Source organism: Bos taurus, chromosome 22 (genome assembly GCF_002263795.3).
Source record: "Bos taurus isolate L1 Dominette 01449 registration number 42190680 breed Hereford chromosome 22, ARS-UCD2.0, whole genome shotgun sequence".
NCBI lineage: Eukaryota > Metazoa > Chordata > Mammalia > Artiodactyla > Bovidae > Bos > Bos taurus.
The window spans coordinates 26,080,370-26,107,448 of NC_037349.1; the positions used below are offsets into that span (position 1 = coordinate 26,080,370).

A 27,079-nucleotide genomic window follows, 5' to 3' on the forward strand; every position below is an offset into this window, starting at 1 on the left:
ACTAATCCTTTGAAGTTTAGATGATCTGCAAAGAATATTTTCAATGCTAAGATTATAATGATCAATGTATCTTATATTATGACTCTCCAAATTAGGTATAAAAGAGATAGTAGGGATCCATACTTGAACTGTATGGATAAAAATATGTAAATAATCCCAAGTGCTTATAAACAGGAAATTCTCCTAAACTGTACTTTAAATACTTCACATATTATTACATAAATTGTGTTTCCAGGTATACTATTTTTCAACTTCTAGTTACTATAACTTGTTCAAGTTGATTTATAATGGTTAAAGATTTACATCCATTTTTACTGATACCAACATATGCTAAGATACATATACCCCCAAAATGACTAACATTTTGATATGACTTCACCCCATAGAATGCTTTAAATTTGCAGAGGTGTTATATTATACTTTTAGTTGTGTACTATGAAAATGCATTTTCAATATTTTTCTAATTATTTTCATTCTTGAATAGATAATTATTGTGAAAAACAAAGTTCATTCATCTCCTCTTTTGTCCTGATTGGTTGAATGCCATTAACTTCTGAGTCACAACTCTCTCTAAAATAAACTAATCAAATACATTAAAGAAATAACTGTTGCTAATATTGCAGATTACCTTACATGGTAAAATACCACCCGATCTATAGGTTGTATTTCTTGTTATGTGCCGTTTGCCTAAAAGTATAAAAGCCTGAGCTGCAAAATAATTAATTATCGCAAGCAGCCAAGTATAAGCCTTCTGAAAAATTTAAAAGGAGAACATGAATTCCATGTAGATTGCTGTAAGACTGGTAGAAATATGGCAGAAAAATCACATGTTCAATATATAATTATTCAACTTGAAAATCAAAATGTACATATGGACTTCCAAAGTAGGTATTGAATATTGTCACTTTACCTGAAAGTGGTATATCAATAGCTGTTGAGAATTTTAACAGGAAGAAAATTAGAGATGTGATTAATCCTCTTCCACTTAACACCACCTCCATTGCTCTTCAGGAAGGAGGCAGCCCAGAAAGAATGAAAATCGTAATGTCTTTTCTTACTTTCGATCAGAAGCTGGTTACAAACAAACACACCTGGAAACAAACAAACAAAAGAGTAACACATACTTTAAGTTCATGTACTGTAAATGGTCAACATAACAGAAGTTGAATATATTTTTCTGTTGGCAATAATTTCCTCTTTATCAAACTGTTCTCAAATAAATTCATACAAATTAAGTTTTTCCTCTTTGTATTTAAAATAAAGGACAGTTGATATGGTAAACCATAAACTACTCCCATAATTTTTTTTTTTTTGATCAGAGGAATTTTTACTTGGAATGTACTCTGCTGCTGCTGCCGCTAAGTCGCTTCAGTCGTGTCCGACTCTATGCGACCCCATAGACAGCAGCCCACCAGGCCCCACCGTCCCTGGGATTCTCCAGGCAAGAACACTGGAGTGGGTTGCCGTTTCCTCCTCCAATGCATGAAAGTGAACAGTGAAAGTGAAGTCACCCAGTCGTGTCCGACTCTTAGCGACCCCATGGACTGCAGCCCACCAGGCTCCTCTGTCCATGGGATTTTCCAGGCAAGAGTACTGGAGTGGGTTGCCATTGCCTTCTCCGGGAATGTACTCTAGTACATTCTAATAAATGTCAGTGGCTTTGAGAGTAACTTCAGTTAGGTAACTTCATTCAAAAGGTGACTCGTTTTCAATCTTTATTTTAAGCATTTAACCTCATTTGAGTTGTTCACTGTCAGAAATTTAATATTTTATTTCCCTGGCAAAAGAACTGTTCATATTCAAAATTATCACACTAACAGAAAGTAAATAGCAGGATACAGGGAAGGGAATAGGAAGAATGAATGGTTAAGACCAGCCACTACAACTAAAATTCATGAATCTAGACTTGCCTCAATAAAAACATAAGAGCATCAGTTAATTTCCACTTTGGCAGAAAGTTTATTCATTCCATTGTTGACAGAAATATATTAAGGGTTAAAATATAAATTTCTCCTTACTTTCTCTTGTGATTTTGTTTTATTCTGACATGATAATAGATATTCAAACATTAATTATCATGTACTGTTTTATTGTATTTTACTGTTCTATATTATTTTATTATATAATATTTATAATATATTATATATTATTATTTAATAGTTTATAATAATGTACTATTTTATGATACCACTAGACCATTCAGGGATGACCTAAATCAAATCCCTTATGTCCCTTATGATCACTTCATGGCAAATAGATGGGAAAACAGTGGAAACAGTGACAGACTTTATTTTGGGGGGGCTCCAAAATCACTGCAGATGGTGACTGCAGCCATGAATTTAAAAGACTCTTGCTCCTTGAAAGAAAAGTTATGACCAACTTGGACAGCATATTAAAAAGCAGAGACATTACTTTGCCAACAAAGGTCCATCTAGTCAAGGCTATGGTTTTACGAGTAGTCATGTATGGATGTGAGAGTTGGACTATAAAGAAAGCTAAGTGCCGAAGAATTGATGCTTTTGAACTGTGTGTTGGAGAAGACTCTTGAGAGTCCCTTGGACTGCAAGGAGATCCAACCAGTCCATTCTAAAGGAGATCAGTCCTGGGTGTTCTTTGGAAGGAATGATGCTAAAGCTGAAACTCCAGTACTTTGGCCACCTCATGCGAAGAGTTGACTCATTGGAAAAGACTCTGATGCTGGGAGGGATTGAGGGCAGGAGGAGAAGGGGATGACAGAGGATGAGATGGCTGGATGGCATCACTGACTCAATGAACATGAGTTTGAATATGCTCCAGGAGTTGGTGATGGACAGGGAGGCCTGAAGTGCTGTAGTCCATGGGGTCGCAAATAGTTGGATGTGACTGAGCAACTGAACTGACCTGAACTGCTTTATGGAATGAATGATTCTTTAACTTCAACAGTGATTCCAAAATTTTAAAAGTTTTACACACATGATTTCATATAATCCCTTAATAACCCTTTTATCCTCCTACCCCTAGATTGCCATTTCCCCCACTTTCCTCTATCCACTGATACGGTAAGTTTGTTCTCTATATCTGTGTTTGCTTCTTGCTTCTTTTGCTTTATTCACAAGTTGTGGGTTTTTTAGATTCCACGTATCAGTGATATCATACAGTATTTGTCATTTTAATGCCCTCCATCAATGTTACTGCAAAAGGCATAATGTCATTCTTTTTATGACTGAGTAGTAGTCCATTGTGTGTGTGTGTATGTATGTATGTATGTATATGTGAGTGTACCACGTCTTTATCCATTCATTTGTTGGTGGATACTTAGGTTGCTTCCATACCCTGGCAATTGTAAACAATGCCGCAATGAAAGTTGGGAGTGCATGTGTCTTTTCAAATTAGTCTTTTGGGGTTTTCAAAGATATATACCCAGGAGCAGAAAGCTGGGTCATATGCTAGTTCTATTTTTATTTCTTTGAGAACTCTTCATACTGTTTTCCACAGTGGTTGCACCAATTTATATTCCTACCAACAGTATATGAGGGTTCCCCTTTTTCCACATCCTTGTCAATATACATTATTTATTTTTTGGTGATAGACATTCTGACATAATAAAAGCCATATATGACCATCCCATGGTCTTCCCTGGTGGCCCAGATGGTAAAGAGTATGTCTGCAATGCAGGAGATCCTTGTTCAATCCCTAAGTTGGGAAGATCACCTGGGGAAGGGATGACTACCCACTCCAGTATTATTGCTTGGAGAATTCCATGGACAGAGGATCCTGGCAGGCTATATAGTCCATGAGGAAGCAAAGAGTTGGACATAACTGGGAGACTGAACAACAACAGGAGGTGAAAGACCTTACTCAGAAAACTAAGACACTGATGAAAGACATTAAAGATGAAACAAACGAATGTAAAGCTATACTGTGTTCTTGAATTAGGAGAATTAATATTGTTAAAATGACCATAGTACCCAAGGCTATATACAGATTCAATGCAATCTCTATCAAAATACCAAGTGCCTTTTTTGCAGAACTAGAATGAATAATTTTAAAATTTGTATAGAAACACAAACACCACAAATAGCCAAAGCAATCTTGATAAAGAAGAACAGAGCTGGAGGGATCACAGTCCCTGACTTTAGAGTATACTACAAAGCTACAGTAACCAAAGCAGTATGGTACTGGAACAAAAACAATCACATTGATCACTGAAACAGAATAGAAAGCCCAGAATAAACCCACTCACTTAAGGTCAATTAATCTACAACAAAGAAGGCAAAAATATATGATAAGCAGGCAAGAATACTCAATAAGTGGTCCTGGGAAAATTGGACACCTATGTGTAAAACAATGAATTTATTAAATTTTTTTCATATATTAAAAAAAAAAAACTCAAAATGGTTTAAAGACTTAAATGTAAGACCAGATACTATGTAACTCCTAAAATGAAACATCAGCAGAATATTATCTGACATAAATTGTTAAAATAATTTTTTGGATCTGTCTCTTAAAAGAAAGGAAACAAAAGCAAAATTAAACAAATGGGACCTAATTAAATTTAAAAGCTTTTACACAGCAAAGGAAACCACTGACACAATGAAAAGGCAATCTATTAAATGGGAGAGGAAACTTGCAAATGATATAATGTAACCCTAAAAATGAATTTGCTTTAAAATGTGATAATTATTTTTTCCAGGTATTTATTTTTCTGTAAAAAGAATTTATTCATTCATTATAACTAGTAGAAAAATTAATGTAAGTAGAGTCAGATAAGCAATTTAATTTATATTTAACTCCAAATATCTTGACTTTTTAAAATTTCTTTTTTTTTTTGTAGAAGTATTATGATATAGATATATGGTGAACAAAGTAAGGGATAATTACTACATAAGGGGAAGAGATTACAACATCACATTTGAGCTGAAGATTTTTATTTTTATTTATTTATTTTTTTAATATTTTTTTCTTTCTTTTTATTTAAAAAAAAAAAAAAACCCTCCTCCCTCCCCACACCATCCCTCTGGGTCGTCCCAGTGCACCAGCCCCAAGCATCCAGCATCGTGCATTGAACCTGGACTGGCATCTCGTTTCATACATGACGTTTCACATGTTTCAATGCCATTCTCCCAAATCTTCCCACCCTCTCCCTCTCCCACAGAGTCCATAAGACTGTTCTATACATCAGTGTCTCTTTTGCTGTCTCGGCTATCAAGTTGTACCTCAAGATATTATGCAGTAGAGCTTTTCATACAGTTATGCAAGTAGGTAAAATCCAAAGTAGTAACTAATGCTACTGTGTTACTGTTATAAAATAGAAAGTCTAAAAAGACAGCAACACATTTATATTTTGACTACAGTTATATTGATCATGAAGGAAAATACTCCCAACTCCCTCGACGACATTCACAAAATGTTATGAATCTTTGTTCTTAGAGTAATGTCAATTTTACTTTGTCTGATCTAATTTGACCCATTTGTAAAATGGAAATTGGAAAAAAAAAAAAAAAAACTACCCTTGCGTGGTTCAGAATATTTCCTAAAATGAAAAATAACTTACGCTGGTAATTAAAAGTATTTTCAAAAAGGTTATTATGTTAAATGACACCATTTTCCTGGTGAAATGAATTATCCCAGTCAACAAAATAAAATGTGAAAAAAATTGATTTCATTATAAAAAGCAGAACATTGCCTGAAGACAAAAAACTCAGTTCTACATTATTTGTAGAGAGAGAATGAATCATTTAGCTACTTCTAAGGTAAAAATGTAAGATGAAAATGTTAATTCCTTGACCTTTGAATTTTCCTTTTCCTTCTCTTGAAATACTGTGATAATATACCATGATAATAATCTAAATTCATTGTTTATAGTTATATATAAACATTTACCTGCAATTTATTACTTAATATTCTGTTCCATTAATAGTCAATGCTGATTTAAAGGTGTTTTATGCATTTGAGCAATCCTCTATCTGTAGGGAGTAAGGCTTTCAAATGCTATTAAGAGACCAAATTTCCAGATTAATCTGTCATCCTACCCTGAAATAGAGAATAAAAATACTAGACAGTCAAATAAGTGAGAACAGGCTTTAATTTCAATTAATTACTGATTTAGGTTAGTGAGCTCAACTGTCTCTAATTGCCATAGTAAAATATCTCATAGATATGAATTGTTCTACAGTGACAGTATGACTTTTATAATTTTAATGATTTTAACCACATGGTCTTGATCCAAGAAATTCTCTCCCATAAAAGCATGCCACACTGAAGCCCTGGCTTAATATAAGGATATAAATTCAGTCCCATAACAAACAATGATGACATCCTTAGTTTCCAGAATAGGGGTAACAGTTAGTTTTATATCTGACCTTATCACCTGCAGGGATTAGCTTCAATTTACCTGAGACTTATAGTTAAGAGGCTGTTACATAAAAGTAACTGGAAGTTAAAATATGACCCCCTGCAAGCAACACTCCATTAGGTGGTGATGATGACAGCCCCAAACAGCTTTCATACTGAAAAGGGAATGTCGGTCATAATCTCACCGTCAGAAGGCATAAAAGGGCATACTATTAGTAATTAGGTTTTACAACAGTACAATAACAATAAAAGCACATTCTCATTTATCTTTGTTCAAAGAATACAAATTTAGAGAATCCGTGGTGGCTCAATGGTAAAGAATCCGCCTGTCAGTGAAGAAGACACAGGTTTGATCTGTGATCCGGGAAGATCCCACTTGTGATCCGGGAAGATCTCTCCCATGCAAGAGCCCGGAGCCACAACTGCTGAGCCCACCTGCTGCAGCTACTGAAGCCTGCGTGCCCTAGAGCCTGTGCGCCACCGCAACCAGAAGCCTGCCCGAGAGAAGCCACCGCAATGAGAAGCCTGAACACTGCAACCAGAGAGGAGCCCTGCCTCTCTGCATCTAGAGAAATGCCTACGCAGCAACAAAAACCCAGCACAGCCATAAATTTAAAAAAAATTTTTTTTGAAAGAATATTAATTTAACGCTTTACATCAAAACTCAAGATAAAAGTCATTATTGGAACTCAGGATGGTGCTGACACTAAGACAATAAAAAAATATATATACTAAACTATTTTTGAGGCATAGTTACATAAAGCTGATTAAATGACATTAACTCAGATCCAAAAAAGAACCAATGAATTTTTATGACTCTGGACCAACTGGGTTACATCTTCCTGCCATGCTAGATCCTGCTCAGAAACAAACAAAATATTCATGACATCTCACTCAAAAGGAAATGGATGTCTCACTGTTATTAAATTGACCCTTCCTGACTTAACTTTTCCAGAATGACTAGCGTGACAAAAACTAGGAAAACATTGGTTTCAACAGAAACAGAAACATGGATAGGCATGCATACCACACAAGACGCTTCTAATACAGCAATAAGAAAATGAAGGTCTTTGTTTCTCCAAAACAGCAGCCTCTAACATACACGCATCAACAACATTACAAAGTGAACCCATAGATCTGTATCATGTTCTTAACACAGCTTCACTGCGGTAAATCTGAACAAATTACCCTCTTAACTTATTCATTTTCTGCTTTAGGAACTGGAGGAGAGGTGGCTTAGCCTTTCCATTCCACCTGGCCTCCGTAAGTAAATGTCAAGATACTGCAGACTGCTGACCAGCCACAAAAGAGAAAAATATGTAGTAAATAAGAATATGGAGAATGGAGTCAGTTTATCGTGACTTCAAAGCAATCACTCACTAATTATGTAGCCATGGGCACTTCATTTAACCTTTACCATTCACTTCTATAAACGAATATAAGAGTTGCCACCCTGTAAGCATACTTAGCGAGTGTTAAGTGAGGTAATATATGTTTAACATACATTGAGTGAGTGAGTGAGTGAGTGAGAGAAAGTAGCTCAGTCGTGTCCGACTCTTTGTGACCCAATGGACTATACAGTCCATGGAATTCTCCAGGCCAGAATACTGGAGTGGGTAGCCTTTCCCTTCTCCAGGGGATCTTCCCAACCCAGGGATCAAACCCAGGTCTCCTGCATTGCAGGCAGAGTCTTTACCAGCTGAGCCACAAGTGAAGCCCAAGAATACTGGAGTAGGCAGCCTATCCCTTCTCCAGCGGATCCAGGAATCGAACCAGGTCACCTGCATTGCAGGCGGATTCTTTACCAAATGAGCTATGAGGGAATCCCTAGCATACATGACAGGATAATAAATGCAATTTACTACTAGTGACACTGACGGTAACTTCGTTGTTAGTGGTAACTAGGATATAGCCTCTGGTAATAATATTTTGATTCAAAGAGTATAGATAACCTGTAGGGCTTCTATTAGAGTAATAAAATCATAATGACTTAAAACACTTTTCACTAAACTATCTAGTTCAGTTCAGTCGCTCAGTAATGTCCAACTCTGAGTGACCCCATGGTCTGCAGCACCCCAGGCTTCCCTTCTCCATCACCAACTCCTAGAGCTTACTCAAACTCATGTCCATTGAGTTGGTGATGCCATCCAGCCATCTCATCCTCTGTCGTCCCCTTCTCCTCCTGCCCACAATCCTTCCCAGCATCAGAGTCTTTTCAAATGAGTCAGCTCTCCGCATCAGGTGGCCGAAGTATTGGAGTTTCAGCTTCAACATCAGTCCCTCCAATGAACACCCAGGACTGATCTCCTTTAGGATGGACTGGTTGGATCTCCTTGCAGTCCAAGGGACTCTCAAGAGTCTTCTCCAACACCACAGATCAAAAGCATCGATTCTTTAGCACTCAGCTTTCTTTGTAGTCCAACTCTCACATCCATAAATGACTACTGGAAAAATCATAGCTTTGGCTAGACTAACATTTGTAGGCAAAGTAATGTCTCTGCTTTTTTAGTATGCTGATCATGGCTTTCCATCCAAGGAGCAAATGTCTTTTAATTTCATGGCTGTAGTCACCATCTGCAGTGATTTTGGAGCCCAAAAAATAGTCTCTCACTGTTTCCATTGTTTCCCCATCCATTTGCCGTGAAGTCATGGGACAAGATGCCATGATCTTAGTTTTCTGAATGTTGAGTTTTAAGCCAACTTTTTCATTTTCCTCTTTCATTTTCATCAAGAGGCTCTTTAGTTGTTCTTCATTTTCTGCCATAAAAGTGCTGCCATCTGCATATCTGAGGTTATTGATACGTCTCCCAGCAATTTGATCCCAGCTTGGGCTTCATCCAGCCTGGTATTTCACATGATGTACTCTGCATAGAAGTTAAATAAGCAGGGTGACAATACACAGCCTTGACATACTCCTTTCCTGATTTTGAAACCAGTCTGTTGTTCCATGTCCAGTTCTAACTGTTGCTTCTTGACCTGCATACAGATTTCTCAGGAGGCACATCAGGTGATCTGGTATTCCTCTTTAATAATTTCCCAGTTTGCTATGATCCACACAGTCAAAGGCTTTGGCATAGTCAATAAAGCAGAAGCAGATGTTTTTCTGGAACTCTCTTGCTTTTCCAGTGATCCAACAGATGTTGGCAACTTGATCTCTGCTTTCTCTGCCTATTCTAAAACCAGCTCGAACACCTGGAAGTTCAAGGTTCACATACTGTTGAAGTCTGGCTTGGAGAATTTTGAGCATTACTTTGCTAACGTGTGAGATAAGTGCAATCGTGTGGTAGTTTGAGCATTCTTTGGCATTGGAATGAAAACTGACTTTTTCCAGTCCTGTGGCCACTGCTGAGTTTTCCAAATTGGCTGGCATATTGAGTGTAGCACTTTCACAGCATCATCTTTTAGGATTTGAAATAGCTCAACTGGAATTCCATCACCTCCACTAGCTTTGTTCATAGTGATGCTTCCTAAGGCCCACTTGACTTCACATTCCAGGATGTCTGACTCTAGGTGAGCGATCACACCATCGTGATTATCTGGGTCATGAAAGTCTTTTTTATATAGTTCTTCTGTGTATTTTTGCCACCTCCTCTTAATATCTTCTGCTTCTGTTAGGTCCATACCATTTCTGTCCTTTTTTGTGCCCATCTTTGCATGAAATGTTCCCTTGGTATCTCTAATTTTCTTGCAGAGATCTCTAGTCTTTCCCATTCTATTGTTTTCCTCCATTTCTTTGCACTGATCACTGAGAAAGGCTTTCTATCTCTCCTTGCTATTCTTTGGAACTCTGCATTCAAATGGGTGTATCTTTCCTTTTCTCCTATGCCTTTCTCTTCTCTTCTTTTCACAGCTATTTGTAAGGCCTCCTCAGACAACCATTTTGCTTTTTTGCATTTATTTTTCTTGGTGATTGTCTTGATCCCTGCCTCCTGTACAATGTCACAAACCTCTGTCCACAGTTCTTCAGGCACTCTGTCTATCAGATCTAATCCCTTGAATCTATTTGTCACTTCTACTGTATAATTGTAAGGGGTTTAATTTAGGTCATTCCTGAATGGTCTAGTGGTTTCCCCTACTTTCTTCAATTTAAATCTGAATTTTGTAATAAGGAGTTCATGATCTGAGCCACAGTCAGTTCCCAGTCTTGTTTTTGCTGACTGTATTTACTGGTGAAATGCTATTAATAGATTTTAAACACTCTACTAAATAGAGTTGTTTTTTTTTTCTTTTTTAAGGTGTGGGTGGACCATGTTAGATTGATAACAAAAAGTCTTCCATTCTCATGCATCCACATGCTTTGCCAGATGACATTACATGTATTTCCTCACTTCTTCAATCTGGTCGGCTTTGACCAACAGTGTAAGTTCTGAGTTGGGGCTTCAAGAACTCATGCATGTTTTATTCTCTTTTTGGAACTCTGCTCAGTATAGACTGCACTAGCTACTACCGGAAGAGGAGCGACATCTTCGCATCACCCTCTATAATCCTGGCCAACAGCCAGCCAGCCACCAATGTGGAAGGACAGCCACCCTACATGAGCCAGCCCCAGATGACCTGCCAGTTGGACACACATCTAAGAGCAGCCTGATCAGTATCCACCCAAGACTGGTTAAGATCAGCAGAACTGCTTGTGTCCTGCCTGGGGATCAGGACACCCTACCCACAAACATGCACTTTGACATATTGAGTATTTTAAGCTGAAGGAATTTTAGGAACGGGAAGGCCTGAAGGACTCTTTGACCTTCTCCTGAAGCAAATTCATAAAACCTTCATGTAAGAGCTGCCCTCCTCTACCATGAGGAAAAGGAACATCCTTATCTCTGAAGATGGAGGGATGCTGCCAAGAATCCAAACAAACAGACCTTGCCAAGTTTCCTGCAGGTCACTACACTCAGCTCAGATGCCTTTTTTCCTACTACATTTCTACAACTTTCTGCTCTTTCTCAAGTGTAGCATGAATAACCATTTATTCAGGTCTTTATTTCCTTATGCTGCTGAGTCATGTCAGTTGTGTCCGACTCTGTGCAACCCCACAGACGGCAGCCCATCAGGCTTCCCCCATCCCTGGGATTCTCCAGGCAAGAACACTGGAGTGGCTTATTTCTTTATGAGGGCTCCCATATCACATAAAACTTAGATTAACAGAAACATGCAACTTTATTTAATACGCCTTTTGTTTCAGAGACCCACTCAAGAGGAGCAGAAGAGTAGAAGGGAAAATATATATATTTCATCCTCTATAGACCGGAACAAATGGTAGACTAACCAACAATAACAAACGTGTCTGTTATGAAATCGATCTGTTTTAGCATGGTTGCAATGCAGGAAGGGCTAACTGATCTAGTGCAGAAAGCATAAAAGAATCGATACAGTGTTGATAAATGCTGAAGCTATGCAAGAGATATATATATGGAAATTCTTTATTTTGAGGTATATTTTAATATTTCCATAATAAAGACATTTTTAATGTTTATTCAATCAATGGAAATCAGAGATTATCCTGAAGTATTCCGATAGCAGAAAGGAGATTCCTTAAGGCAAAACAAAGTCTTGAGAACTTTCACTAGCTTACTTGTAGAACAAAAGAAAATAGGAAGAAAGGTTTCTTTAAGGCTACCATGCTATCCAGACCTCTTCTGTTTGAACTAGATTCATACTGAATCCCTTTGAGCGTAAGTGTATCTCTGCTCCACACATCCAGAACAACAATTATATAATGTAACACAATGCTTGTTTCTTATTGCTTTATGATTTTGTAATGTCATGGTCGAACTAAAGAAAATATAAACCCAAAATATAGTAATTATTTTAATCTGGGTAGCTGTTAGTAGAATACTTGATGCCTTCTGGTATTTCTTTCATGCTTTGAGTCTTAACTCACTGATTTTGCACTGTTTCTATTGGAGTCTGCTTTAGATTCCATTGCTAAAATATAAAAAAGGCAAAAAGGAATAGAATAAATCAAGATTACATTTTCACACTGAACTATTATATGCTACCTTTCTAAATTGAAGAGAAACACAAGTATTTTAAAATTAAATGTCTTGTTGCTTTTGTTAATATATTCTGCATAATAATCATTCCTAACAGCCACTTGTTTTTTACACTTAACAGTAATGGTGTCATGTTTACTCAAAAACCTCTGACACTATTGTTCTCCAAAGGTCCTACTGAATTATAAATGCTTTCTTCCTTGAAGGAAATAATGTAATGCAAATTCATATAATTTAATCTCAAAATATGGACATTCCTACTTCCTTTTAAAATGAACCAGAATCTGACCAGTGAGGTAATTGATCAAAAACAGCTTAGAAGGCAGCTAGTTCAAGATACTAAAATTTATCTTGGTGGTATTTTCCACATTCTTGCTATTTTCTGTTAATAATAATTTTTCACAAACATGCTCAGGTCAAATTTCTAAAGAGAAAATATAATAAATCAGCTTCAAAAGAAAAAAAAACCTCTCATGATCACTGTTTCTAAAAGCCTTATATCTACTGCAACAGCTACACAAAGCAGCCATGTCAGCGGCTGTCCATCTGCCATTTCTAAAGAAGGCATAGAAGGTAATCAGCCCCCAAAAGTGCTGTGTTGACATTCCTCTTTACTGAGAAACAGCATGAAGTTGCTGCTGCCACCATGATTTCTGGGGGTCGGAATTAACTTCATGCATGCTAAATCATTAAATAACGTTTTCAACTAAGAAGCTTGAAATAGATCAGCAACTTTTATTATAATCAGCAGGAAGAGATATATTATGACACTGGTATCCAAATTGCAGCTTTAAAAATAACTCAATGGATCTGTGTAATAGTCTGGCTTGGTGTCATATCATAGAATTATGTAAATTGCATTTTATTTTCAAAAATAAGGGCTTGAGAATTAGTGACACTTTGTAACACAAAGTGTCTTATACAAAGCCATCTGACATTTTCAGGATGGGGTGGATGTCACCCTCACTTCCCTGGGACCTCACGTGCCCCTTTACACAACTCCATTTTATGTGCTTATCAAGCTAAACGATTCCCTTCATTCCAAAATTAGGTCTTATAGGGAGGAAGTCCAGCATATTTCCATAAGCCTAAAGTGTGATCTGAATCACTCAACACCTTGAAACTGGGAAAGGATAAACACAAAGAAAATGAAAAGGCTTTTGTTCACTCACATGCTTGGCTAATACCATAAATCAATTTACAAGTGTCATAAACACGGTAATCCTGAAATAACTGTTAATGGGCTTTTTGCTCTGAAAACAAAGGAAATATTGTACATTACAGCTAAATCCATTCAAACTGTTTCATGTCACTGAAATGACAAGACAAAAGAATTGTTTGGAGTTATAATTCACCATCCCTGCAGGAGATGAAATAAATGTAGATTTTTACTATGAGCCAATTGATTTTATTGGGAAAATGTCACCATTAATTAATAATTATGTTGGATAAACTAATATCATTAATATATTATCATTTGTTTGATTAAATAGCAAAATACTGTGCTTGAACACTGACAGGAATAGAACTAAATCTAACAGTTTTTTGTCTGTCTGTTTTCCTTTTATTTACCTATAGATCCCAAATTCTTACCAAGCAGTATTCTGAGACAATATCTAATTCAAATCCTTTCAAAATGGAGAAAGAGAAAAGAACCAGATCTCAAGGTCACTTGACTACAGCGATGGAGAAAATGATCTATCTTACATCCCCACATGTAAGTCATGTACTGAGTCACTTCTCACAAAACTCTTACACAGTGATAATCACCTCGTGAACTTTTTAAAAATTGAGGAATAACACAGATGTTCTAAAGTACACAAAATTTAGGTGTATAGCTCAGTGAATTTTTGCATATGTATACATTTGTGTCACCACTTTTCAAACCGTTTAAGGAGTTCTAGTGACACAAAGCATTATATTAGCTTCCTTCCTGGAGGGACTCCAGATGCCCAGTTCACAGGAGAGCAAACCAGTTTGTGCTCCTCTAGCCTACGGCATCCAAATGAGGGCGGCATCTGGGTTATGTGGGGTGGGGGACATGTATAATTATAATTTTTATTTATAATTTTTAAAGAATAAATTATATACAATATATTTATTATATTAAATATAACATTTTTAAAAAAGAAAATTTATTTAAAATGTACATAGGTTTTAGATGGTTTTAATATGCCTTTTTTACTTTTCTGTATTAGTCAAATGTTTCTCATGTACATGCTCTACTTATAAAACTAAAATAAAGGCTCTCAAGTTATTTTTTGCACTTGCTTCATGAGCATATTTGTAAGAGATTTTATACTCCTCGGGGCACATGCCACATCCTATCCACCCTTATTCTGCATGTCAAAACCATAGGAGACACTCAATAAACCTTTATAAATAAATGAATGAATGAATTTCATACACTCATTCACAAAAGAATATATTCTGCATAAATGTAGAATGTTGATAAAACTCTAAATACATCTTTTTTGTTGTTCGTTCAAAGACAACTCAGAAATTAAATTTTCCTAGTCATTAAACTAAGCAAGGATTGTATATGTAAAACATTGATGTAAACATTGCTAGGCTTGTTTCAATAACAACTGCTAACATAAGTAGAACTTTCAATGAATATGATTAATTTTTATCAGCGTTTATTTGAGGCCAACTATTTATATAGCTTTTAGTGTTCTGACAATTGCCAACAGAAGTGAAGTACATTTTCTAAAATTTACTTTAGAATACTTCAACATAAACGATGTTAGAGTTGCACAGATATGATGTGTGTGTGTGTGTGCTAATTTGCTTCAGTTGTATCTGACTCTTTGCAGTCCCATAAGCTGTAGCCTGCCAGGTTCCTCTGTCCACGGGATGCTCCAGGCAAGAAGACTGGAGTGGGTTGCCATGCCCTCCTTCCAAGGGATCTTCCCGACCCAGGGATTGAACTGGAGTCTCTCCTGACTCCTGCCCTGGCAGGTGGGTTCTTTACCATAGTCCCACCTCTAACCCATAATCTTCCCAGATGGCTCAGTGATAAAGAATCTGCCTACAATGCAGGAGGTGCAGTTTCAATCCCTGGGTCAGGAAGAGCCCTTGGAGAAGGAAATGGCAACCCACTGCAATATTCTTGCCTGGCAAATTTCATGGACCGAGAAGCCTGGAGGGCTAGGGGTCGCAAAGAGTCGGATACAACTTACCGACTAAGCACGCATGCATGCATAGTTTAGGTAATATTTGAAAGGTTTTAATCAAAACTCTTCTCAATTTCTAATCAAATGTAAAATTGGCTATTACAAGTGCTTCAGCTATCTTTATTTTTTTAAGTATCAGATGGCTTGTTCATCACCAGGAAAAATGTTACAAGAATGTTCCATGGTAAAACAAATAGTGTTCAAGATATAGAAGGACTATCTTGAAATATTTGTCCAGAAACAAGCACCCCTACATAAATAGGATATAAAAATCAAGCAAGCCCTACAGCCTACAATTCCACTGTACTCTTGGCTAAGAATCCTACTCGTTCCTGCACTGACAGTGTTTTCCTCTTTCCAATTTAAAGAAGAGCTGAATACAGCAACTAGAACAGCAACTCAACACCTCTATGGACCCTTCCTGCAGAATTCTAACACAATGCCTTGAAGATTTAGTGCCCAGGACTCCACTAAGCTGACACAGTAGAGGGTATAACTGAATGTGGTGTGCATGCTTGTGAGCACACATATATATGAGCACATGTGTACATTTGATGCTTAATAAATATTTATTTCCCTGGGAAACTTCCACCTAAGACTGTCCATGTCCCAAAGCACCTGATAACCATATTGTGAGAGAGAAGAATGAAAACCCTCATCTTCTTTTAAGTCCTGGAAACTATCAGTATCTACAAAAATGATGAAAAAATGGATTGGGTCAAGATGCAAACATCAATAAATTATTATATGATATGAACTTCCTATGCGGAGGCACTTTCAACAAAGATACTCATAAATCTGAAGAAGTTATATACCATTAACCTTAACCTTGGCTTCTTTCAAAGGTATAAAGAATACATTCCAACCACTGGCACTTGAGTATGGTCTTATTTTTCCTTTAATATTCAAAAAGCACTTAAGGTTCTTATACTGACTGTGAGGGTCATCGCTGTTAACAATTGATAATGACTATCAAGCACATGAACAAGTCATTACTAAGTCATTCAGGGAGGACAGATTGGATGATGAAGACCACAATTTGGGGTATCTTGCTTCTGATTTTCTTTCTATACTATTTCACAGTTCAGTTCATCTCAGTTCATTCACTCAGTCATGTTTGACTCTTTGCAACCCCATGGAATGCAGTATTCCAGGCCTCCCTGCCCATTACCAACTCCTGGAGCTTACTCAAACTCATGTCCACTGAGTTGCTGATGCCATCCAACCACCTCACAAGCGCTTGTTAATTGTTTCCATCTTTTCAGTTTTGCTCCCACATTTCTTTTTCCATTCTCTGAGGCAAAAGCATCCAAGGCAATTTATTGGATAAAAATGTTAAAGACCATATAGTAATAGTGTAACTTTCAACTTATTTTCTCTTTAAATTTGTAGTTCATAAAGTATTCTTCTTGGCAATTCAAAACTTTTAGGAGCAATATAATGAAGCAAATCAGCTATGATCAGTGAGTTCTGGGACACAGTAAGGAAATAATATTTATGCCTCATCACAGTGTAGGGGTTGCCAAAGTGGGATTTCTCTATTCAAGTTTATAAAAAGGTATAAGTATTTTTTTTAAGAGTCTAATAGATGTACAAATGCCTAGTTATGTTAGAAATTTAAAGCTGGTCACTAAACAAGTTCTAAAAAGCAATCCTATTCTTCAAGTCATAAAATTCAAAGTGTGATTCCGAGGTACTTAAGAGAAATTTATAAAAAGCCTGCAATGTCCTTTGGTTTATCAATTACTCTTATTATGCAGTATAAGCATTAGATGGGATTAGAGCTGACAAAGTTGACTGATAATCCTTTGTACTCCTATGAGAAGAATTAATGCAGCATCCTGGGCTGATGACCTAGATCTCTAACCCCTTATTATTTTGTACTTGCTTTCCATGAACAAGAAAACATCATCACCTTATACATCATTCAGAACTGATTACCTTGTTTATCTGTACTATAACTAGTTAGATACAACTTTCTGTGGTAGAGTTATATGGCTTCCGTAACACATACGTTAACAATGTGAAATAATCTTACGCTGTTTGATTCTAATATGAATACTTTTTAAACTGTATTTAGTGGGTATTATCATATACCATTTTAAAGTTTTTGTTTTTTGCCTTTTTATAACAAAAATATACCCTTATGAAATTCTTATAGAAAATTATTAAATATGATACATATTTAAATAACATGTAATTATAATAATTAGATGAAAAGATTACACATGTCTCTTCTTCCTCACCCTAGCCAACACTTAAGGTATGACCACTTCCAGATATTTTTCTATGGCAACACGTATTATATAATAATATATAATTTATCTATTTTTACACAAATGCTATCATGTATCTATGATATTCTGTTGAGTGAAAAGGCAAGTTGTGAACAAAGAAGAACCAAAGAATGTGGGTTTACCAACCAGTTCCACAAGGTTTGAGTCATGTCCCACTGCCTTTGCCCACCTGCTGTGCAACCAAAAGGAATTCAGGATGGAAAACAGGATGAGGCACTCTGTGTTTTGGATAGACGGGCCCTTAGATAGTTAGATGCATGGGCTTCCCAAGTGGCACAGTGGTAAAGAATCCACCTGCCAATACAGGAGATGCAGTTTCAGTCCCTGGGTCAAGAAGATGCCCTGAAGAAGCAAATGGTAACCCATCCCGGTATGCTTGCCTGAGAAATCTGGTGGGCAGAAGAGCCTGGTAGCCTACAGTCCATGCAGTTGCAAAGAGTCAGACACAACTGAAATTGTGTGCACACTATATATATATATATATATATACACACACACACACACACATATACATACAGAGAGAGAGAGAGAGAGAGAGAGGGAGATTGCTTCTTCTCTACCTCTTCAGAGTTTTCTCATAGCTAAGTGAGTGGCTGCCTAAGGGCTATCATCCTCAGTAAGGTCTCTGAATAAAACTTAAATCCAAGAGTCTTATCTTGTGTGTCTTTAAGGCAACAAAATCATAAAGTCCTATTTATAGAACTAACAACTAAAGACCATGAGGCTTTTCCTGGGCAAGACATTTCTTTCTGCTCATTTCTGTTTAAGAAAAAATGATTGAAAAAATTGAAAGATTTTAAACTTCTCTGGCTAAAAATTATACTTAGGACCTGTGTTGCTGCCAGTTTTATGAACGTTTTTAAGTTCATCAACATTCCCAACATTAATTCATTTGTTGGATATTTCCAAGTACAAAAAACATTCTCTCTACTATAGAAATTTTCTTTCATATTATATTGTGACTCCAAAGACAATACTATATGCATTGTGCCAACTTAAAATTGGTACTTGCCTTCTGCCTCTACAAGGATGAATCACAAGCTGCTGTGACCACTGACCTCCAACACACCCTGCTTGCCACCTCAGTGGAGAGATCAGAAATGAGGCACTCTGTGCTCTGCGACAAACTGGCAGAATAGGACTTCAGATAGTTAGACACTTTCAGGAGATCTTATGAGCCCAATTTTTGCATCCCTTCATATCTAAAAAAGCACTAAGATGATAAATGGTGACATCTGCTTTTCGTGAGTAGCAATAACCTTCTGCAAAAATGTGGACTTGATTGCATGTACCATCTTCATCAAAATCACATACATATACTGAACTTCCCCTTGAACTCTTCAGAGCAATTTCTCAGAACTAATATCTTGTCTCCCAGGCCGTTGTCCTCTTTTTGCTCCAAATAAAACTTAACCCTTACATTGTACACTTTTTCTCAATCAACAATTGGAATATCCTGAAAGAAAGTGAAGTTGCTCAGTCATGTCCGGCTCTTCTAGACCCCATGGACTGTAGCCTACCAGGCTCCTCCGTCCGTGGGATTTTCGAGGCAAGAATACTGGAGTGGGTTGCCATTTCCTTCTCCAGGAGATCTTCCCAATCCAGGGACTGAACCTGGGTCTGCCACATTGTAGGCAGATACTTTACCATCTGAGCCACCAGGGAAGCCCATGAACACTGGAGTGAGTAGCCTATCCCTTCTCCCTTCCTGACCTAGGTATCAACCAGGGTCTCCTGCATCGCAGGATGATTCTTTACCAGCTGAGCTATCAGGGAAGCCCCTGCTGACTCTGCTTCAGATCATATTCCTGCTGACCTATGAGCTATCTCTATCAGAAAGACTCAAACCTCAACATTTAGACTCCTTAAACAGCAAATCCTGGAGAAGAAAATGGCAACCCACTCCAGTACTCTTGCCTGGAAAATCCCATGGACGGAGGAGCCTGGTAGGCTGCAGTCCACGGGGTCCCTAAGAGTCAGACATGACTGAGCGACTTCACTTTCACTTTTCACTTTCATGCATTGTAGAAGGAAATGGCAACCCACTCCAGTGTTCTTGCCTGGAGAATCCCAGGGATGGCAGAGCCTCGTGGGCTGCCGTCTATGGGGTCGCACAGAGTCGGACACGACTAAAGCGACTTAGCAGCAGCAGCAGCAAACAGCAAATCCAGAGGTGCATTCATTTCCTCTTATGGTAATTTCCATCTCAGCACCATCACCCCCCGCCCCCCGACACACACACAACCCACCACGATCAGAGCTAAAAGCTTGGGTCCCCTCAGTGTCCTCAACAAATCTTATTCATTTTTGTTCTGTCATTCAATCTATGATTGCCTCTAGATTCTCTCATGATTTCACTTGGTGTCATATTACAGCAGGCTTCTAAAATTTTTCTCTAACCGTTTTTCTAAGTTTTCATTTCTTTCTCCAAATTCTTGACCAGTTTATCATTCTGAAACCCAGTAATGATCTTGTTCTTCCCATACTGAAATCAGGTAGAAGTGGTTAAAATACTTATTGTTAAAGTGGGGCCAGGATCTGCAACCTGGATAGAAGGAAAAGGGAAGTGGAGTTTTTTATATGGTATTTCCAAGCAAGCTCACTCTTCATAGGTATCTGTGTTACCCTGTTTGTAGACACACACAGATGCAAACTATAGCTGGGGACTAATTGTCCTGAAGCCACGCGTAAGTGCTGATGTGGTTTCATTGCTTCCCCATCAGGTTAGTATAATGTGCAAACCTCCAAGCCTATGGGAACATAATATACAAACCCATCTTTTCTCCTTGTGCAAACTCATGGAAGGAGAATGGGTTTTCATAAAACAGATCTACATATTTTATAAATAACTAGATTGATATTTATAAAGTCAAGATATTACATCCTCCAAATATGGTATGAGAATTCAGTGAGGCAACATTTCTACCTAATATTGTACCTGGAATATCACAAGTTCTTAAAATTGGTAGCAATGGTGGGTTTTTTGTTGTGATTTACTCGTATCCTACCACCTTTTGTCCCCTCATTACTCAAAAAGGAACTAGTGGTATTTACAAATATTTACAACTCCTTGGGCCCACTGTGTTCCCTCATGCTTTGCCCATCTAACTTGCTCTCCCTGAAAAGCTCTATCTTCCTACTTTAGCCAGTAATGGCTTACTCATGTCTCAAGATTTTAACTTATATATATTGATTTTACATTTCTAGAGACTAACTTTGTTGCTTTCCTGAAAGCTTAAGCACACATATCATAATGTATACGTATTTTTTAACACCCCCATCACCTCACATAATTACCAAATTTTTGTGGGATGTTAACACTTAACATCTAATCTCTTAACTTGCAAGTATGTTATACGGTATTGGTAACTATAATCACCATGCTTTTCATGAGATCCCCAGAGCTTACTCACCTTTCACTGGAAGTTTGTGCCCTTTGACCAGCATCTCCCCATTGTACGCACACCTTAGCCCCTCTTCTACTCTTTGTTTCTGTGAGTTCAGCTTTCTTAGGTTCACAGATAAGTGAGAATATACTCATTTAAGTAAGAACAGCATTTGCTTTTGTCTTACTTTGTGTAATGCCACAACGTGTTATTTATTTACCAGGCCATACTCCCTCCAAAACTGAAAGCTCACAGGAACCAGGAATTCTGTCTCATTTACCCTCATACAGTGTCTAGCACATAGGAAATTACTCAATAAATGTCAGCAGAATGAGTAAACCTGAAGCATGTACCAAATGCATTATCCACTAAAACCTTACCCTTCTCATAGTACTCAACTATGTTGTAGCACTTCATCGCTGCACTGTTCATAGTACCTGGAATTTTAAAATTCTCCAATCTATGGAGAGACTTTACTCGATGCCATGTGCCACATTTAGGGTTTTAGATTCATTATCTGTGATGTTAGTCTTGTATTCCTCTCACTGTGCTAAGTCACTTCAGTCGTGTCCAACTCTTTGCGACCCCATGGACTGCAACTATTAGTCAAGCTATATTGGGCGAGATCTGTAATTATCTGTTTGACCCTCTGTATTATCTCAACCTCCAATAGGTTTATCTCCTAAAAGAACATATCTTTGTGTCTATTGAGCATAATGGGACTGAAATTCTGAGAGAGATCTTACTGGATTTATCCAACCAACACACATATGCTGACATATTGTTTCATTCTGGGGAGTTATAAGCACAGAAAACAGTCAAGAAGTTTGGTTTTATACACTTAGATGGAAATAAGTCCACTCAGGAGCCCATTAACAATCACAGATGATTTTCAAGTGAGCCAGCTAATACACTACCTCTGTACCTTACAACTATACAAGACCTACAGAGTTGGTTTATAGTTTGAAATTCAGATCTAATTTGAAATTCATTCAGCTCCATAACCACTAGCCCACTATGATGGTCCAGAAACATTTCCTGCATCAGAGTAAAGAATTCACAATATTAAAATCAATGCGGTTTCCTGTTGTTAACCAAGGGTCTGTTTCTTCAGTCCTGCAGAGATGAGGCAAGAAAGGATCTCTCTTTGAAGCTAACAAATGCTTAAGGTCAGATCATCTCCATGGGATACAAAGCAAACCCAGGGAGAAATAACAGCCAAATGGTATTTGCAATGTTCTGTCAGAATGAGTATTGCTATAATATACACCATTCATGCATGACTGGGTACAGTTTTGTTCTCTCTTCAGTGTCTGAAGTACTGTACAATTTAAAAATATAGTGTTCTATCTCCCATTGATTAAAAGTACCACTATTTGAGAACTGTCATTACATTGGTTCATATCATACTGAAAGGCATTTTACAAGTATGAAATCAATGTTACCCACAATTCCCTAAGTATAATATGCCTAATAATGCTGAAATGTTCTACTCAGCAAAAAAAGAGCAAATACAAAGATGATATCACTAATTTCCTTAACCACAAATCATGCTCTTAGGACCTCTTCTCTTCCCCTATGTCAATCTTTAGTCCTTTTCTCTCATTATCTTGGTCTTTCTCCCTCATATTTCTCTCTCCATCCTCTAGCTCTCTGTCCTAGTCCTTGCAGTTGGTACCTCTCCCATCTTTGCCCTCCTCACTCATTGACTTCAGGACTCCTCACACCTCTTTCTGTTCTTCCCCAATGCACATTTTCTCCTCCCCATGCTTCCTATCATTCACCCTGCCCCCCTGACTTCACCATGCACTTTAGGGATGTCATTATGCACGTATGTTTCAACCTACAAAATGTTATATACATTAGCTTAACTATTCTGCTCTAAAGTCTACAAGCCCCTCTTACGGGGTTTTTTTGTTCACGATATGATAAATAGCTACCATGTGTCTGCATCCCACCTTTCTTTTTTATTTTAAATTACTTCCCACCCATTTTGTCCCAGGTATGGGCTCATGGTCTAAGGTGGGGCATCCCCAACATCTAACCTCTCCAGGTCACTGTGATACGTGAATGTGTGACCCAAGAGTGAGTAATAAAAACAATAGCCTGAGAATGTCCAAAGCCTCTCTTCCTCTGTAGTTATGAATTTATTAAAGCATGGGTCAAAAACAGTGATCATGGTAATAAATTCAAGGAAAAAGTGATTTAAAGAAAAAAAAGAAACATAAACACAAAGAGAAATATAGACAGATATGAGAGACATGAGAGCATTCGAGTCTTTGTTCCAGTATCTGTGAGGCCAGATCCATCCATGTTTTCACATATGAAATAATAAATTTCTTATTTTACATCAAGTAATGTGAGTTTGGGCTTCCCTGGTGGCTCTGTGGTAAAGAATCCACCTGCCAATGCAGGAAACACGTCTTTGATCACTGGGTTGGAAATATCCCGTGTAGAAGAAAATAACAACTTACTCCTGTATTCTGGAAAATCCCATGGACAGAGGGCCTGACGGGCTACAGTCCATGGGGTTACAAAGAGTCATACATGACTTAGCAACTAAGCAAGAACGATGTGAACTCAGTTTTTGCCACTTGCAATTTATCTATAAAAATATGTAAATCTATATATTAGAGTATAGATCTGAATTCAGTGATAGGACACATGTAATTTCCAGTCTGAGAAAAACTAAGTAAGTATTCACCAAGTAAGTAAGTAAGTGCATAAAGAGTTGCTAAAATAGGAATTTCAGTTGCCAAGAGATTCTAGAAATATATTCCAAACAATATGATAAAGTATAGCATTTACTAAGAAGGGGCCTAACCTCCTCATGACATCAAAGACAAAGATTGAGAGCTTGATGGAAATTAGAAATTATTTCTCTGAAAAGACTTGGGCAGTGATTTCAATTTCCATTCTCCTCCAGGTAGGAAACATGCTATGGTTCCATCTTCTCAACTCAAACCAAATGAGGAAGAATTAGAGTTGGCAGGTGATTGTACAAATAGACTTCCAGTCACCATTAAAACCTAAGTCTCAATCAGTAGAACAGAGCATACCTCTTCACTAGATAGGCAATCTGCCATTTGATAAACAGCAAGTGTGTGTGTGTGTGTGTGTGTGTGTGCACGTGTGTGTGCACGATGCGCGCACGCTCTCAAGTGTGTCCAATTCTTTGTGGCCCCATGAACTGTAGCACACCAATGTGTCTCGTGCATTGGCAGGCAGATGCTTTACCACTAGTGCCACCTGGAACAGCAAATACTTACTAGTAAATACACAACTTTCCACGAATGAACACATACACACAATAAACATAAAAGAAAAGCTACCATCGTTGCTTTGCTTTAAGGCCTTTTTCATGTTCTTATCTAACTACTTTTACCTGACTCTATGTGTTCAGTCACAGCTCACTCTTTGGACCCCAGGGACTGTAGTCCACCAGGCTCCTCTGTTCCTAGAATTTTCTGGGCAAGAATACTGGATATCCAGAAGCAGAAAACTGATTTTTTCCCCCTCATTGTCTTCAGTTCAGTTCAGTCGCTCAGTCGTGTCCGACTCTGTGACCCCATGAATTGCAGCACGCCAGGCCTCCCTGTCCATCACCAACTCCCGGAGTTCACTCAGACTCACATCCATCGAGTCAGTGATGCCATCCAGCCATCTCATTCTCTGTCGCCCCCCTCTCCTCCTGCCCCCAATCCCTCCCAAGCTGGTTTTAGAAAAGGCAGAGAAACCAGAGATCAATTTGCCAACATGCTCTGGATCATGGAAAAAGCAAAACAGTTCCAGAAAAATACCTATTTCTGCTTTATTGACTATGCCAAAGCCTGTGACTGTGTGGATCACAATAAACTGTGGAAAATGCTTCAAGAGGTGGGAATACCAGACCACCTGACTTGCCTCTTGAGAAACCTATATGCAGGTCAGGAAGCAACAGTTAGAACTGGACATGGAACAACAGACTGCTTCCAAATAGCAAAAGGAGTACGTCAAGGCTGTATACTGTCACCCTGCTTATTTAACTTCTATGCAGAGTACATCATGAGAAACGCTGGACTGGAAGACGCACAAGCTGGAATCAAGATTGCCGGGAGAAATATCAATAACCTCAGATATGCAGATGACACCACCCTTATGGCAGAAAGTGAAGAGGAACTAAAAAGCCTCTTGATGAAAGTGAAAGAGGAGAGTGAAAAAGTTGGCTTAAAGCTCAACATTCAGAAAACGAAGATCATGGCATCTGGTCCCATCACTTCATGGGAAATAGATGGGGAAACAGTGGAAACAGTGTCAGACTTTATTTTTTTGGGCTCCAAAATCACTGCAGATGGTGATTGCAGCCATGAAATTAAAAGACGCTTACTCCTTGGAAGGAAAGTTATGACCAACCTAGATAGCATATTCAAAAGCAGAGACATTACTTTGCCAACAAAGGTCCGTCTAGTCAAGGCTTGGTTTTTTCCAGTGGTCATGTATGGATGTGAGAGTTGGACTGTGAAGAAAGCTGAGCGCCAAAGAATTGATGCTTTTGAGCTGTGGTGTTGGAGAAGACCCTTGAGAGTCCCTTGGACTGCAAGGAGATCCAACCAGTGCATTCTGAAGGAGATCAGTCCTGGGTGTTCATTGGAAGGACTGATGCTAAAGCTGAAACTCCAGGACTTTGGCCACCTCATGCGAAGAGTTGACTCATTGGAAAAGACTCTGATGCTGGGAGGGGTTGGGGGCAGGAGGAGAAGGGGACGACAGAGGATGAGATAGCTGGATGGCATCACCAACTTGATGGACATGAGTTTGAGTAAACTCCGGGAATTGGTGATGCACAGGGAAGGCTGGCGTGCTGCTATTCATGGGGTCGCAAAGAGTTGGACATGACTAAGCGACTGAACTGAACTGATTCTCTGTCTTGCCTTTAAAAACAGTTTCCTTTCTGTAGTATGTAGCTCTTCTCTATAGACTACATGGGATACTGACTGATTCATGAATCATTCATTAAAGCAAAATAGATCTTAAAAATTTACTCAGTTGAATTTTCAAGTTAAAAAGGAAGGAAGGAAAAAAAGTCAAAGCTTCATCTATCTATATAGTATCATTTTAGTAAGTAGAATTATAATAAGTAACCTAAAATATCATAGAACAGAACTACAGTCTGGCACACAGTAAGCATCCCATAAATAACTATGAAATCAACAAAAAAGAATAAATCTATGGCATCGACTCCCTCCCATTTAGACATATATGGTCATGCATTTCCACCATGCATAGTTTGCAAGCTGAATTCTGGTCAACTTCACTTCTAAAAGTCAAGATGTGTTCCGTCCTGGAATGTGGTGAATTGAACTTATTAAGTATGCTGACTTTAGTTTCTATTTGGTGTACTATTATTATTAAATCCTTATTTAGAAGGAAAGAGTATTCACATCCCCAGGTTCACTGCAGTATTACTTATATTAAGCACAATATGGAAACTACCTAAAGGTTCATCAAAGGATGAATGGATAAAATTTGTGTATCTATCTATACACACACACATATACACACACACATATATACACACAGACATACACACACATATATATACACACACACTTATATACACATACACATATATACACACACACATATGTACATATATATATATACGCACACACACATATCTATATATACACACAATGCAGTGTTATTCAGCCTACAAAGAAATGAAATCTTGTTTTTTGTGACAACACAGATGGACTTCAAGAGAATACTGCTAAATCAAATAATTCCGATTGGAAAAGACAACTACTGTGTAGTCTCTCATGGGTGGAATCTTAAAAATAAGCTGATAGATATGGAGAATATGGGGAAATCGGTAAACTGGTTTTTTTTGGGGGGGGTTAAGTTTCAATACATTG

General features: G+C 37.9%; 1 protein-coding gene across 6 annotated transcripts in view; it reads right to left on the reverse strand.

The window, feature by feature from the left end:
• Window positions 1–27,079, reverse strand: part of CHL1 (cell adhesion molecule L1 like) — a 225,124-nt gene that overhangs the window by 97,957 nt on the left and 100,088 nt on the right. For all 6 annotated transcript variants that reach the window (XM_024982443.2, XM_059879495.1, XM_010817612.4 and 3 more), the window contains exon 3: window positions 911–1,091. In XM_024982443.2, coding sequence (XP_024838211.1) covers window positions 911–1,001 — 91 coding nt within the window. In that variant the 5' untranslated portion in view covers window positions 1,002–1,091. The remainder of the gene's footprint in view (window positions 1–910; window positions 1,092–27,079) is intronic.